Source organism: Miniopterus schreibersii (assembly GCF_964146895.1).
Source record: "Miniopterus schreibersii genome assembly, chromosome: 1".
Classification (NCBI taxonomy): Eukaryota; Metazoa; Chordata; class Mammalia; order Chiroptera; family Miniopteridae; genus Miniopterus; species Miniopterus schreibersii.
In genome coordinates this window covers 74,343,812-74,360,564 of record NC_138101.1, presented here as the reverse complement: position 1 = coordinate 74,360,564, position 16,753 = coordinate 74,343,812, and the positions used below count along the sequence as shown (strand labels likewise).

The 16,753-nt window shown below is 35.2% G+C and overlaps 2 protein-coding genes across 3 annotated transcripts in view; one reads left to right on the top strand and one right to left on the bottom strand.

Annotated features, from left to right (window-relative positions):
- LOC308552918 (uncharacterized protein) overlaps nucleotides 1–16,753 on the bottom strand; it is a 47,343-nt gene that overhangs the window by 5,234 nt on the left and 25,356 nt on the right. The gene's annotated exons all lie outside the window — the stretch shown is intronic.
- Nucleotides 1–16,753, top strand: part of PRPF18 (pre-mRNA processing factor 18) — a 29,511-nt gene that overhangs the window by 5,729 nt on the left and 7,029 nt on the right. For both annotated transcript variants that reach the window (XM_081128382.1, XM_081128383.1), the window contains 7 exons: nucleotides 677–781; nucleotides 3,462–3,575; nucleotides 8,365–8,511; nucleotides 9,912–9,980; nucleotides 11,386–11,526; nucleotides 11,655–11,726; nucleotides 14,173–14,328. In XM_081128382.1, coding sequence (XP_080984508.1) covers nucleotides 677–781; nucleotides 3,462–3,575; nucleotides 8,365–8,511; nucleotides 9,912–9,980; nucleotides 11,386–11,526; nucleotides 11,655–11,726; nucleotides 14,173–14,328 — 804 coding nt within the window. The remainder of the gene's footprint in view (nucleotides 1–676; nucleotides 782–3,461; nucleotides 3,576–8,364; nucleotides 8,512–9,911; nucleotides 9,981–11,385; nucleotides 11,527–11,654; nucleotides 11,727–14,172; nucleotides 14,329–16,753) is intronic.

Here is a 16,753-nt window from a genome sequence, read left to right as displayed (position 1 = left end):
TTTCCCTGCGGGTTCATATCAACAAGAATGTTCACTCTTTTTTTTGTGTGGTATGAGTAGAGAGGTGCTGGTTTTCATTATTTTCTCATAAGGTTTGTAGCTCAGTTTTTTGGACAAGTTCTGTTTAGCATTGGGAATTTTCTACATGTCCAACAGTGATTTCTGTGCACTTGGAATAATACCTTTCAAAAAGTAGGCTAGGAAAAAGCTGGATATTGAGGCTTCACAGGTTTCTGTTAGCAGTTATTTTCTTTGGCCTTCATTTAAAACCCAGGGCAAGGATCAGACAACCCTGTAAGATGATTTTCTCAAAAAGGAGAAGTTGATTGTTTTTTGAGAAAAAAAGTAAAATTCCTTAGAGTCAAGGGAGAAAGTGAGTCTAAGTTTCAGCTCTTTTAAGGTTTTAATTTTAGACACCATTACACTTAATGTCACTTTTCTGTAGCAAGTGTCTCTGATGTGCATGCTTTCTATTTGTGCTGTCCCCGAAATGGACAAGTTTGATAAGCTCGTAAAAGCTAGACATTTATTATGAACTCTTTCCTTGAAGGAAACATTTAGAAGACCTTTAATAATTAAAACATGTTTAACTTTCGTGAACAGCTCATCTAATAGAATGATAAATATTAACTCTATTTTAGGAGCTGAATTTCATTTTTTTTTCCTATTAATATAGATACAGCCAAAAGAGGAGGACCAGAAACCATTAACTTCATCGAATCCAGTATTAGAACTTGAACTAGCAGAGGAAAAATTACCTATGACTCTTTCTAGGCAAGAGGTAAGTTTATATACATCCGCCTGGCAGGTGTGGCTTAGCTGTTGAGCATTGACCTTTGATACAGGAGATCACCGTTCGATTCCTGGTCAGGGCACATGCCTGTGTTGTGGGCTCGATCCCCAGTGAGGGGCGTGCAGGAGGCAGCCAATCAATGATTCTCTCATCATTGATGTTTCTATCTCTCCTTTTCCCTTTCTCTCCCAGTAAAGACATATTTAAAAAAAGAAGAAAAAAAAAGAGGTAAGGTTATATAGTGTTTTGTCAAAAAAAGAAAACTCTGCACAGCATTTGCAGTTATCTCTAGTTCTATCCAATAGTTTTATGTCATTATTTCCCATATAAGATAACTTACTGAACTCAGTTACTTGTGCTGTTAGCCAGTTTTCTTCATGAAGTTCTAAATTATCTCTGCTTTTTTGATATTATTATGTTAAACTTTTAAAAGTATCTGTTCTAGGGATTTAAAGTACAGAATAGGGAATATAGTCAATAATACTGTAATAATTATGTATGATACCAGGTAGGTAATGGAAATATCTGGAGAAACACTTATAAAGTATATGATTGTCTAACCACTACGATGTATACCTGAAACTAATACATAATAATATTGAATGTAAACTGTAATTGAAAAATAAAATTTTTCAAAAAAAAGTATCTGTTCTAAACTTTAAAAACTAAACACATTGTTTTAAATGTATATAGTCTAAATAATTATACTTAAATTGTCTGAATTGTTTTAAATTATGTAATTTTTTATGACTATAATTTCCCATGATATTTTTAAAACCAATTTTTTCTTAATGGTCATTTAGATTGCTTCAGCATTTCCCTATTACAAATCATACTAAGAGGAATACCCTTCTATAGACATGAATGCGTGCATAATAATGTATGATTATTTCCTTTGGAAAATTTTAAGCATGATATCTGGAGTATATGTACTAAATATTAAAGTCTATGTACATTTCCAAGACTTTTGATACATATTACCAGAGGGCGCTTTATCAGTTACACCAGGTTATATTCTCACCTGTAGTGTTTGCTCATGCTATGGTCAATACCAACTACTATTTCCTTTAAAAATATATTTTAAAGATATTTATGTGATACAAAGAATTCAAACTATTCAGAAGGTACAAAACAAAAATGAACTTTGAACAAAAGGAAACTTTCAGAGGAAGGGATGGCTGACTCTGGAGGAAAGGATGGCTGACTCTGGAAGCTGTCTTGTGAAAATTAGACGAAGGTATTTTGAATACTTAGCCTGAAGAGAGGAATATTAGAGGCTTTTTAGACAATTTATTGACCACAGCTCTAATTTTGAAAGGAAATTGTGTATTCTCTGTGGTTTCATAAAGTAGAGCTAAGATACATGGGTAGAAGTTTAAGGGAGGTAGATTTTAGTTTATTTTGAGAAGCAAAATAAAAATGGGGTGAGCTGTTTCATGAAGAGATGAGATCCTGACAGTTGTTGGACAGGGACCTGACAAAGGTGTTTGTGAAGTCAATTCTTTTTTTTTTTCCTTTTTTAAAAATATATCTTTATTGATTTCAGAGAGAGGAAAGGAAAGGGAGAGAGAGAGAAACATCAGTGATGAGAGAGTCACTGATCAGCCACCTCCTGCACGCCCTCAACTGGGGATCGAGCCCGCTACCCGGGCATGTGCCCTGACCGGGAATCTAACCCCAATCACCTGGATCCTAGGTTGATGTTCAACCGCTGAGCCACACCTGGCCGGGCGAGGTCAATTCTTCATTGATTAGAGAAAGCAAAAGATGACCTCTTAAGTTTCTTTCTTTTTTTTTTAATTGTCACCCGAGGATATTTTTTCTATTGCTTTTCAGAGAGAGTGGAAGGGGGGTAGAGAGAGAGACACAGACATCGATGTCAGAGACACATTGATTGGTTGCCTCACACACACAGGATCAAGTCTGCAACCGAGGTGTGTGCCATTCGCTGGATTTGAACCTGAGACCCTTCAGTCTGCAGGCTGATGCACTAACCACTGAGCAAAACCGGCTAGGGCTTAAATGTCTTTTTAATACCAAGCTTCATTTAATCTATTGGGAGGCCTACCATTGGTTTCTAGGTGTACTCCTAGGTAAAGTTATTGTGTGTGTTTTTTTATTTTATTTGGATCAAGCTTTATTAATTATAATTTTGTTTCTTTTATGAACTATAGTGTATATATAACGTATAAAACATGTTTAATGTAATGGATAATTATAAAACAAACACCTGTATAACCATCATCTAAGTCAAGAAATAGAATATTATTATCAGCCTCTGAAAAGCCCTGCATTTGCCCCAGGGACAAGTGTTTGGTTTAAATGTAGTATTGCAATGCTGACCTTGGGTGTGGTCACTGAGTTATCAGCTGACTTCAAACTTTATTTTCCTTCTCTATATGAATATTATCACTTGCTCCCATCTTAATGTTTTTCTTATGTATTCTTCTTCTGTTACTTTACTGAAACGGCCCAAAGACCTAAACTGTTAGGGCTAATTAAGGTGTGACAATGACTCAGTATATTTGTTCATGGAAAATTAAAGAAAAAACAAACAAAACTTTTGCATTGACATTTTAAAATAAATGTTTGGTCACTTAAAATTGGAATTACTATTACTAATAACATAAGGAATTACTACTATCTTTTGGCTGTTTTTTTTAAATAGGTTATCAGAAGATTGAGAGAAAGAGGAGAACCAATCCGACTATTTGGAGAAACTGATTATGATGCTTTTCAACGTTTAAGAAAAATAGAGATCCTGACACCAGAAGTTAACAAGGTGAGAAGTCAGAATAAAGCTAGAAGAATACCACTGTACCACATAAACTAGAATAGTGTGGAGTTTTATGGAGTTTGACCAATTGCATTATTAAAGGAAAAAGTGGAAAAAGTTGCCAGGTTACTGCTGGTGAATGTAAGGTGTGTTTTTTTTTTTAATTTTTAAAAAAGCACATAGCTTAAGCATACAGTTCAGTGCATTTTGACAAATACATACAAGTTGGTAACCAACCTTATGAAGATCTAGAACATTTTTGTCACCCAAGGAAGTTCTCCAGTGCCCCTTCTTGGCCAGTTCCATATTCCTCTTTCTCCTTTCCTGGGCAACCACCTTTTTAAATTCTATTGCCATAGGTTAATTTTGCTTATTCTATTTCTTATGGATGAAGTGTTAGTGTCTCGTTTCTTTTGATTGGCATAATATTTTTTAGATTCATCTATGTTACTGCGGTTATCAGTAGTTTCTTTTCATTGCTGATGGTATTCAGTCATATGAATATACCATAGTATGTTTTCAACTTTGGGCTATTACGAATGAAAGTGTTCTGGACATTCTTATACAAGTCTTTTTTGAACCTATGTTTTATGTCTCTTGGATAATACTGAGAAGTGGAATTGCAGAATGGTAAGAGTAAATGTATGCTTAACTTTTTAAGAAATGCCAAATATTTTCAAATGCCATCAGCATTTTTGTTAGTCTTTTAAATTTTAACAGTTTTTCTGTGTAATAGTATCTCATTGTGGTGGTTTTCACATTTCCCTGATAACTAAAGATTATGAGCATCTTTTCATGGACTTACTGGCTGTATCTTTCTCTTGTGGTGTGTGTTAAAGTTTTTGTTCATGTTTTAATTGGGTTGTTTGTCTTTTTATTTTTGAGTTGTAGGAGTTATGTATTCTGGATATAAGTCCTTTGTGAGATACAGATGTAAGTTTTGTGACTATTTTCTCCTAGTCTGTGGCTTACCTGTTCTCTTATTGGTGTCTTTTGAAGGGGAGGAGAGTTTTAAATTTTGATGAAGTCTACTTTATCAGCTTTTGGTTTTATGGTTATGGCTTTTGGTGGTTTGCTTAAGAAACCTTTGCCTGTCCCAAGGTCTTGAAGAAATATTCTTCTGGATTTTCTTCTAAAAGCTCTGACATTTAGAGCTCTGATACTGTTTTATGGCTTAGCATATGGTCTGTTTTGGTGAACATTCCATGGGCTCTTGAAAAGAGTATGTTTTATGCCTTGGATAAATAAATGTCAGTTACAGTAGTGTTGTTCAGACATTCTGAGGCTTTATTAACTTATCTACTTGCTCTACCAATTACTTAGAAACAGGTATGGTTATCTATGGCTGTGCCACCCAAAACTTAGTAGCTTAAAACAATTTATTATTATAAAACCTTTTTTGGTAATCTCTGACTGTAACAAACCATTCTGAAACCTAGTAGCTTAGAATGACTTATTATCTCTCATAGTTCTGTGGTTTGATTGGGCTAAGCTGGGCAGTTTTTGGCTCAGGATCTTGCATGTGATTGCAGTCGAATGGCTAACGTCATCTGAAGGCACCACTGGACCAGTCTTCTAACTTAGCATAAAACCTTGAAGGTTCATCCATGTTGTAGCATGTGTCAGAATTTCTTTTTTTTAAAAGGCTGAAATATATTCCATTGTATGTATGAGCCCCAATTTGGTTATCCATTCATCCTCGACGGATGTTTGGGGTGTTTCTACCTTTTGGCTATTGTTAATAAAGCTGCTATGAAGATACATGTACAAATACTTCTGTTTTAGTTTCTCCTTTTACTTCTTGTGTGTGTATATCCAGAAGTGGAATTGCTAGATCATTTGGTGATTCTGTGTTTGACACTTATTTTCCCAAAGCATAAATGACTTTTTAAAAATTTTCTTCATTTATATTATTAATGTTAAAAGCTATTTGTTTTTCTTTATTCTTAGTCCTTTCTAACACTTTCTTAATCTGAATTCTTGGAAAGAGTTAGTGGTTTTTATAATGCCTCTTTTCACCAACATTTATTTCTCTTCTATATTCAGAGTCACTTTCCTTTTTAAAAGATAGAATAAAATTCTGCTGTGAACTATTAAGTTTTTATCTCACTTAATTTTTTTACTAATGTTTTATTACTTTAAAAATCTTCTGGCTTTTAATATTAATTTATTACACTAGATTCTAATCTTGTTCAAGTCTGTGTCAAATAATACAGAATTTCTTATTTGTACATTTTAAAAAATTCAGGTATAATTGACACACAACATATTAGTTTCATGTGTACAACATAATGATTCGATATTTGTGGATATTGCAAAATAATCACCACAGAAAGTCTGGTTAACATCCAATACCATACATAGTTACAAAATTTTTTTCTTGTGATAGAATTTTTAAGAGTTACTCTCTTAGCAACTTTCAAATATGCAATGCAGTATTATTAACTGTAGTAACCATGCTGAACATTACATCTTCATGAATTATTTTATAACTGGAACAGTCTTTTTATCCTCCCCCAAGGACATGCTTATTGATTTTAGAGAGAGAGAGAAACATCGATGTGAGAAACTTTGATTGGTTGCCCCCCATATGTGCCCTGACCAGGAATTGAACCGGCAGCCTTTTTGGTGTATATGTCAGTGCTCAGCCTTTTTGGTGTATATGTCAGTGCTCCAACCAACTGAGCCACCTGGCTTGGACTGGAAAAGTCTTTTAAAAAGTTGATAAGAACTTAAGTTTGAACATATTCTAAAGCTCTACATTTTTACTTTACCCAACTCACATTTTATGTTTTTGATGTCACATTTTACATCTTTTTATCTTGTGCATCCTTTAACTAATTATTGTAGTTATTATTTTTACTGCTTTTGTCTTAACCTTCATACTAGCTTTATACGTGATTAATTCACTACCTTCACTCTGTATGTAACTTTACCAGTGAGATTTATACTTTCATATTGTTTTCTTATTAATTAGCACCCTTCCTTTTCAGTGTAAAAAAAAATCCCTTTAGCATTTCTTGTAAGGCCAGGTTAGTGGTGATGAACTCCTTTAGCTTTTACTTGTTTGGAAAACTCTTTATCTTTCCTTCAATTCTGAATTATAATTTTTCCAGGTAGAGTATTCTTGGTTGGAAGTTTTTTCTTTCAGTACTTTGAATATATTGTGCCACTCTTCTGGCCTGCAAAATTCCTGCTGAAAAATCTGCTGATTGTCTTATGCGTGTTTTGTTGTATGTAGCAAGTTGTTTTTCTCTTGCTCCTTTTAAGAATCTCTCCTTGTCTTTATCTTTTGACATTTTAATTATAATGTGTCTTGATGTGGGTATGTTTAACTTTTTGAGGTATTGCCAATAGTTTTCCTCAGTAGCTCCACCATTTTACATTTCCAGCAGTGCACAGTGTTCCATTTATTTATATCCTAGCCATCACTTGTTATTTTCTGGGTTCTTTTTGTTGTTGTTTTTTGTAGATAATAGCCATCCTAATGTATGTGAAGTGATATTTCATTGTAGTTTTGATTTCATGTTTCTACTTGCTAATATGCATCTTTTCATTTGCTGATTGGCCTTTTGCATGTCTTCTATTCAAATCCTTTGCCCATTTTTGATGGAGGAGGGCGGGCGGGTGGGTGGAGGGGGAGAGAGTAACCAAAGAATTTATATGCATATATGCACAACCCAAGGACACGGACAATGGTGGGGAGAGGGACTGGGGAGGGGAAAGGGACGGGGTGAAACGGGTCATTGGGGAGAAAAAGGGACATCTGTAATATTTAAACAAAATTAAAATTAAAAACAAAACAAAAAAAACAAATCCTTTGCCCATTTTTAATCATGTTGGTTGTTTTTTGTTGTTAAGTTCTAAGTATTCTATGTGTTCTGGATATCAGTCCTTATCAGATACATGATTTGCAAGTATTTTTTCTCTTTTCTTGGGTTATCTTTTCACTCTATTGACAGCATCTTTGATGCATAAAAGTGTTTAATTCTGATGACGTTCAGTTTATCTCTTTTTGCTGTAGTTGTTGCTCATGCTTGTGGTGGTGTATACAGGAAATCATTCCCAAATCCAGTGTCATGAAGCTTTCTTCCTATATTTCTTTTAAGAGATTTACAGTTTTAGCTCTTACATTTAGGTCTTTGATTGCTTTTGAGTTAATTTTTGTATATGGTGTAAAATAAGGGTCCAGCTTAAGGCTTTTTTTCTTTTTGTTAACCCTTACCCGAGGATATTGGAGAGTGAAAGGGAGGGAGGTAAGAAGGGAGAGAGAGAGAGAAATATCAACGTGAGAGAGACACATCAGTTGGTTGCCCCCCACATGCAGCCAGACTGGGGCCAGGGATCAAACCTGCAACCCAGGTATGTGTCCCTAACCAGGAATTGAACCTGAGACTGTTTGGTGCGTGGGCTGATGCTCTAAATACGGAGCCACACCAGCCAGAGCTTAAGGCTCTCATTTTTATGAGTCACAAACTGGATGTGAATAAAATGTGGGTGTTGCTCGTGTTAGAAATACAGTGATAACCTAGGATATAGAGGAGACACTAGTTTTATACTGTTGACTTTTCTGAATATTTTCAGAGTTCAGAGTAGTCTTCATGTGGTTCTCAATGATTATTGTTCTACCATTTAAGTTGTAATTTTGATGTGGTCATGAGAGGAGGCAAGTACAGGGTTTACCTACTCTGCCATCTTGACTGGTAGTCGAGATGAATTATACTGTTAAGTAGTGAAAAGCCAAGTGAAAGATCAGTGAAATTTCATACTAGGTGTAATTTTTCACCTTTCTCAGGGGTTGAGGAATGATCTGAAAGCAGCTTTGGATAAGATTGATCAGCAGTACCTCAATGAACTTGTGGGTGGTCAAGAACCTGGAGAGGAAGACACACAGAATGATTTGAAAGTTCATGAAGAAAACACCACAATTGAAGAGTTAGAGGTAATCTCTACACCCACTTTACCTCATCTCCTGTCACATCTTTCATTCCCTGCAGCAAATGGTTGAGTTCATCAGATTGCTCAGTTCAGATCACACTATCATCTTTGGTCATTAGAAAGGTCCTTCTTTCATTTCATGCTTTGATTCATTCAGTCCTTTTTCTCATTCTCTACTCATATTCCCCTATTTCCTGCCTTTTAAAAGTAGTCATTCTGATATGTTTGATGTGTATTGTTTTATTTGTTGTTGGTCTTCTAAAACTAGTAGCGTTTTGTGAGCACATGTTTTTTATTTCCATAAATGGTATCATACTAAGAAATTTGTCTTTCTGCTTTTTACTTTTTCTTTTCATACTTTGAACTGTGTTTTTTAATATCCATCCTTGATGCTTTATCTAAATCTTTGTTTTTAACTGCTAAGAAATAGTTTATATCCTGTGACATTCCCTGCCTTTTACTTTTGTTCCGCCATAATAATGGACAACTAGATTGCTCCCAGCTCCCTGTTGCCACAAACAGCTTTGTGATGAATAATCTTGTACCTCACCCCTATGGACTCAGAAGTGGGATTGTTGGGTTTATATATATTTAACTTGTCTAAGTACTGCTCTCCAGATGGTTATACTAGTCTGTACCCCACCAGCAGGGTGTGTCTCACATCCCCAACCCCTGTCAACACTGGGCAATCTTTAGCTTTATAATTATGGCAGTGTGTTGAATGTGGAGTGATATATGCAGTCTCAATTAAAGAGCAATGTTGTATTATCCAAATATCTAGCTTGAGCAAACAATATGGCTTAGTTTAAAGCTCTTAATACTTAATAAATTGTAAAGCGTTAGTTTTTTTCCCTCTCATTCCTTGCTCTCGCACATGTTGATATCATAGTTGAGGAGGATGTCCTTTTAATTGCATCCTCCCCCCCACCACAACACCTATCTGTGGACTCTAAATTTTTTTGGAATAACTGATGTGAGCAACCAGTTCTTTGTGGTTTTGTGGGGTTTTTTTCCTTTAACAACTTTATTGAGAAATTTGCATACCATACAATTTACCAATTTAAAGTGTACAATTGAATGGTTTTTAGTACATTCATGGTGTGGTATAGTTATCATCATAATCTAATTTTAAAACAATTTTATTCCCCTGAAAAGAAATCTCATATGCATTAGCAGTCACTCCCCTTACCCCTTCTTCTGTCTTTTGATTCATAAGACAACATGCTTTCAAAATTTAAATGGCAAATTGATGTTTTTAAAAAAATTTATTCAGAAATTCTATTAGGTTTTTAAATAGAAATTGGACAGTCTGTGTAATAAAGAGCCATGTTTAGACTGGTGTTGATAACATATATATTCTGTTGTTGCTCTTTACTAATGAGCAGGAGCATTATTTTTCTTCAGGCATTGGGAGAATCTTTAGGAAAAGGTGATGATCATAAAGACATGGACATCATTACCAAATTCCTTAAGGTATGTACTTTTAGGCTAAGAAAGGAGGACATTTTGGTTGGTTAAGAAGATTTTATATTTTTGGATTGTCAAGAGTTAGGCTGGGAAGGGAACGCTCAATAAACATTTCTGGCATGTGCACTGTTTATGTTATTGCTTTGCACTTGGGTATAGAGGTTGATCGAAGACAGTGTCTATTTCTGTTCCTCTTGGCACTTTTTAAGAAAGCTGACTTATTAACATAAACACAAGGAAAAGAATTACAGCAGTGGAATGAACAAGAAATTTGGAGAGTTCTGCATTTTTTCAAAGCACTCTAGGAAGGAGTGCAGTGAGGGGAGCGTTCTAGAAGTTTTTATGAGAGGTGTTGACAGGAAAGGAAGGAGGTAGGAAGACATTGGCAGTGATAAAAGCAAACACATCAGTAACCTTTTAGAGACTTCATTTTCTCACTTCTACAGATAGCTGCTTATTCATCCTATAATATGCTCATTCCATCTTCTCAGCATTTCTGTCTTTAGTAGTTTAGGTAGAGTATGTGCAAATCCCAGATTCATTTCAGCATTTATTCATAAATTATTTGTGTTCAGGCCATGAGATTTAAATGCAAGATATGCTTTTACTCGCATTTACAGTTTAAATACAACATATGCTTTTACTCGCATTTACAGTTTAAATACAACATATGAGTTATCAAGATTCTGAATCTGTTGAGGAAATGATATGGAACTAGGTAGGGCATAGGGACTAATTATGAACTAGAATTTTCTCTTAGTGTGACAGCCTTTCCTTATATAGGACTGTACAGAGATTGCCACTAGGGGAGTATGTTCTCCTCAGCCTTCACAGTTTATCTGCCTCTAGAAGGGTGCTCCTTATACAGCTAAATCCAAGGGGCACTGTGGTAGTTTTCTGGGGTAGGGGAGGGTGTGGGTCATAGCTTCTTTTATTTCTGTTTCTTTTTTTCTTTCCTGATCTTTTAGTTAGGCATTTTAGTGGGAATTTTTAATTGAATTGTCTCTACTGCAGAAGTAGAAAGTTCAGATACTGTAACATACTTGGGGGGTTCATTACATATCACAGCACATATGGTATTATGGCTGATAATCTAGGTGGGGTGAATCTTATGTAATAGAAATACTAGTAAAAGTTTATTCCTATCAAATAGCTATTCATGTAATTTGGTAATTCTTTTGGGGGAAAACAGATTGTCTTTGAGCTAGGAATATATGTGGAGTAGGTATTACTTCAAAACATATGAGAGAATAAGCAGGTATAGTTCATTCATTAAATATTAGTGGATGATATTATAATCAGTTGAGAAATTTACTCTAAGGATGATGGTTATTGTTTTGTTTTAGGGAACTTTAAACTTGTTCAACCACTGGGTGGCACTGTAGTCTAATTTTACCCATTCTTTCAACAGTTCCTTCTTGGTGTTTGGGCTAAAGAATTGAATGCCAGAGAAGATTATGTGAAGCGCAGTGTGCAGGGTAAACTGAACAGTGCCACTCAGAAACAGACCGAGTCCTATCTTAGACCCCTTTTCAGAAAGCTGCGGAAAAGGGTGAGGTGTCTCAAAAAATGCTTTTATTAACTGATTTTTAAAAATAGAATATATAAAATTGGAATAAATGCAGTCTATAACTACACAGTAGCTTCTAAAATTAGTTATGCTTTTTTTTTCTTTTCCAGAATCTTCCTGCTGATATTAAAGAATCCATAACAGATATTATTAAATTCATGTTGCAGAGAGAATATGTGAAGGTACATTACCATGCTATGCATTGGAAGTATGGTTATTTGTCTGTCTAGGTTGGGTACATAATATGTTCATTTAGTGTGGGAGAGTTTTACATAGGAGACTTAAGAATAAATGTAAAATGAATTAGTAGTTAAAAAATAAAACTTTTATTTTCTTATGTATTGTCAGCTTTATTGTGGGGCATTCACTGTTAAACTTTCAGACCACACTGTATGTTTTAGTCATTTAAAAATATATATATATTTTTGTTGATTTCAGAGAGGAAGGGAGGGAGAGAGAGAAACATCAATGATGAGAGAGTCATTGACTGGCTGCCTCCTGCACGCCCCCCCCTACCGGGAATCGAGCCCACAACCTGGGCATGTGCCCTGACCAGGAATTAAACCAGGATCTCCTGGATCATAGGTCAATGCTCAACCGCTGAGCCACGCTGGCTGGGCTGTTTTAGTTCTTTTTAAGGTAGGTGTAAAGATTCTTCAGATCATGTATTGGATATGGGCAAGGTGCATTTCATGACTGGGATAGAATTTCAAAATTTGTAGATGGTTGGTTACAGCTTGGAACAAATTTTCCCATAGAAACAATGTTATGTAGTTATAAATACCTACTTAATTTCTAATATAGCTGAACTGTTGTACTAGTGATACAATGGAATTTGACCACCCTTTATAGTTGTTTCTATGAGAAATGTTCCAAGTCAGGCTCCTAGCCTTCATGTCTCCTATTTCAGGACTGCAGCAGTAGCAGAACCCTTGTAAGGGAAGATTTCCCCCTTGCTCCAGTGTCTTTCCTGCTGAATGGGCTCTGGCACGAGGTGGCATGGGGAAAGCACTGGTGGCCATGTGCTGCTGGGGTAGAGTTTAGAAAGGGGAGAATGGAAGGCTGTCAGTTGGTGGAGGGGAACAAGAAGAGAAGGGCCTAGTGCCCCAGTAGTGGAGATTGGAAATGGGACACTGCTTGGTGGGCCATGAGCTGAGGGTGAAGAGGGGGCTTCTGGTGGCTGTGCCTCCTGAGAGAGCAGCAGTAGAGAATTTCAGCAGCAGTTTCTGGACAGTTCCAGAACAGTAGACAGGTTCTGACAGAAAAGTGGGAATGATATTTCTGTGCTCTGAGTATCTGTGCTCAGAAGGGACTGCTGGCATTCTTGGGTGACTGGTGGTCTCCTTGATCAGAGCCTCATGCTAATGAGGCTAAAGTATTGTTTTTATTCCTTCTATATGAGAGCCAGTTAGTTTCATCAATAAAAATTTTTTTATGGCTATAAACTTTATTGGATAGTTTCTGTTAGTTGCATACTGCTTACTAAGGACAGCATTGGAATGGATGAATAGGTCACCATCACTGCACAAAGAATTCAGATCACTTGCCTTTCCTGTTGTTACGTTTTCATAAATGAGAATCAGGTGAGTTTATTTTGTGTAAACTACAGAAAGAACCACGAAATAACCTATTTGGACAGTTTCCTTTGGAAATTTAGGGAAACTAAATATTGGAAATTTTATCAGTTAATATCCAGGGTTAAAATTAACATATGTGGGTAACTGATAAAAATGTGTATATGCCCTTTTAAAATTAAGCTTTAAAAAATTTGAGTAGAACAAATTCACGTTTATCATAGGGTAGAAATGATCTTTCAGTTAATCTATTTGTAGTACCTGAGTTTTAAAAAATCTACTCCGCATGTCAAACACTTAAGTGTTTGATGTTTTTAAATTAAAATCTCTTTGAGGCCTGGCAATATAAGCATCTGTGAGCCCCTCAGGGCCGTTTAGAATTTCCTCGCTTTCTATTTTGTTCTACTACTTCTTTTCCTTCCTCACAAGTCACCAGGTTTAGTTTAGAAAGAGTTGTTTGTCTTCATGGGTTTATGTCTTTACATTTTGTAACTTTTATTTTAAGGTTCTTGACAGGTGGGAGGGTTGGGGGCCCAAAGTGAACCGACCTCATCCTTTAGCAGTTTGACTCCAGGGCCTTTATTTAATCTGTTTACATATCTGCCCTGGGCCCTATGTAATATGGACATAGTTTCCAGATGGATTATGGAAAACTAGTGAGCCTGTCTTCTGTATGTCCACCTGTGGAGGAGACTAGGTGGAAAGGAGATCCACACTAGAGTTTCTTTCAGTACATCAAATTATCTACCTGATAATTCCAGATTGAAATGCATTAATTTTCATGCACAAAGGCTACAGAGGAATGTTTGTGTTTTCACTCATAAGGTTAGCTTTGGTTTCTGTTTTACCATGGACATTTGTGGTTCTGGGCAGGGCAGTCAGTCATTCCATATTTTAATTTCTTTTGTTTAAGTAAGGAGAATGGTAATATTTTCAACATGCTTAAGAGATGAATGAAAATTACCTCATAAAGAGTTGTGAAATACTTGAAATAAAAATTTGGACCAACACAATATTTCTACTTTTCTTATCTCTCCTTAATGTTTCTTACTAGGCTAATGATGCTTATCTTCAGATGGCCATTGGAAATGCCCCTTGGCCCATTGGTGTCACTATGGTTGGTATCCATGCCAGAACGGGTAGGGAAAAGATTTTCTCCAAGCATGTTGCACATGTTTTAAATGATGAAACACAGCGGAAATATATTCAGGTAAGCAGTTTGGAGGGAAAGACATTTCTCTTGATGTTAATCTCCAATTCCAAAACTGTATATTTTGAGACCAAAAGAATTATAGCAAATAGGACATAGCATGATCGGATATAAGTCCAGTTCATAGAAATACTTGTGTTTAAGACATCTTCACTGAATAAAATAAAAATTTTTAGGTTTCAGATATGGTGCAAGGCAGGGTGGAGGGTTATGCTTTAGTTACCTTAGCACTGAAATAAGACTATTGTAGTTTGCTTTGGGAGTTTAGTGAAGAGCAGCAAACTTAGAGTATTTGCAGTAAATCTTGTTTTGTTACTTTTAAGGTATATTTAACATCTACTAGGATAAAGGGTATGAGTAGTAAAAATTTGGCTTTAATGAACATAATTTTTAAGTCACGTATAACAACACTTCTCTACACAGATGGCTATAAAGTATTTATAGTTTATTTTCTTAGTTGTATATACCTCACATGAGTTTGTGTGCACTGTTACTAGTTCAGTTTTTCTTCATAGTGGGAAAAATAAGCTCTAAGCTTTTGCCAAATTGTCAAGAACCCCAAGTTGTATCTGTATAATGACTTTTGCTGGATGTTAATTTTAAAGCTTGAAGATGATATTCTGAAAGTTTACTTAAAATTTAAAATTCACTTAAAATGCATAAAGTGCATTCATATTTTGTGCCAGAGAATTACTATCATATTCATGGATTATCTTTTTGTTTGTATTTCAGTTCCAAGTGGTAAATGTTCATTTGTATTATGCCTTATTCACATATATTAGCATTTTAAAAAAGGATTTCAACCTGATTCTCTGATATAAACTGTAGAATTTATAGAGTTTAAATATACTTATGAAAATTTTAGGATGTTGTTATTTTTTTAAGTAGTCTCCAGTGACTATATTGAAGGCAAGAAGCTTTTAGTTAGGAAAAAATGTTGTTTGGCTTTAACAATCAAAAACAATTCCAGTGATTAAATTTGCTTTGTGTGGTCAGCTATAACCCTGGTCAAAGCTATAGTGTGTATAAGAATTCATAGAATTAGATAAATTTTCTTAATTAAAGAGCATTTATTTTTAAAGTAACGGTACCTCCCCATAAACTGGTTTTGTAAAAGTATACCTGGTATGTATGTATGTATTTATTCACTTATTTTTATGAGTTTATTTGAGCCAAATTGATGACATATGCTGGGGGGAGCAAGATCTCAGATGCTCCCTACCTAATTCATATTTATTTTTAAAGCTTTCTGGTTTATATTGGAAGCTACATAGTGACCTTTCCCCCCTCACTTGTTCATCCTTTTTAGCTGTTACCTTTTCATTTAAAAAAAGGTCTTTTTTGTCCTGAACATGATTAGGGAAAGTTGGTGAACATACTATACCTGAACTTTGGGAAGATGTTTTACCTAAACCCAGTAATATTTTTATAGACAGATGTAGACATGACAATAGAATGAGATGACTCAGCTTGTTTAGTGAGGGAAGCCATGGAGAACTGAATAATTAATCCAGGTCTACTTTGGAGCATGCTAGTAACGTACACCATTAGTTCTTACCTCAGTACTGTTCTGTTCAACATTTTAATGACTGACAGAGAGGTATATTTATCAGATTTAAAGACAGCAAGAAACTAGAAGGAATAGGGTGTGAGGTAAGGTAGAAAAGAAACTGTCATTATAGAAATTCTTGACAGACTGAAAAAAAGGACAGATTGCCATAAATAAATTTGGATCTAATAACCTAGTTGCTTGAGCATACATCTGAGCAATGTATAAGAGGAAAAACTAGGGAATTTAGTGGCCTGTAAGTTTAATAAAATTAGTAATATGATATGGCCACTGGAAAGTCTAATGATAGCTTATGTTACTATTAGACACAATATTTTAGTGGTGGTTCCACAAGTCAAGAACATAGTTCATGTTATACCCCCAGAGTCTATAATGTACTGCACTTATGGTGGGTGCTCAATGAATATTTGCTGACTGAATGAATACTCTATAGGACAATGCATAGAAATAATTTATATTTGTGTTGTCTCCTTACTATGGGACCAAAGAGATTTTGCAGGAATTTTTGTTATGATTTGTTTTATTTTTATTTTGAGCTTAAGAGTTGTTTGAATACTTAAATAATTACAGAGTAATTAAGAGTTCTAAATGCTTGATGATGTATCAGGTACCTGATATAACCATTACAAGGTGGTTTTTTACCCTTCCTCCTCAGACATCCAGATATGCTCTTCTGTTGCTGGGTTGTGCAGTTATAGCCACATACTGTTTTCCTACTAGGTCATGAAGCTCTCTCTTCTTTTAAAGCAGATGATATTTCATTGTATTATTTTGAGGAAAGAAAGTGAATTTGGGGGTAATACTAGTTAAGTACCAGGCAGGGTGCTATATATGCACTTTCATATTCGTATCTAA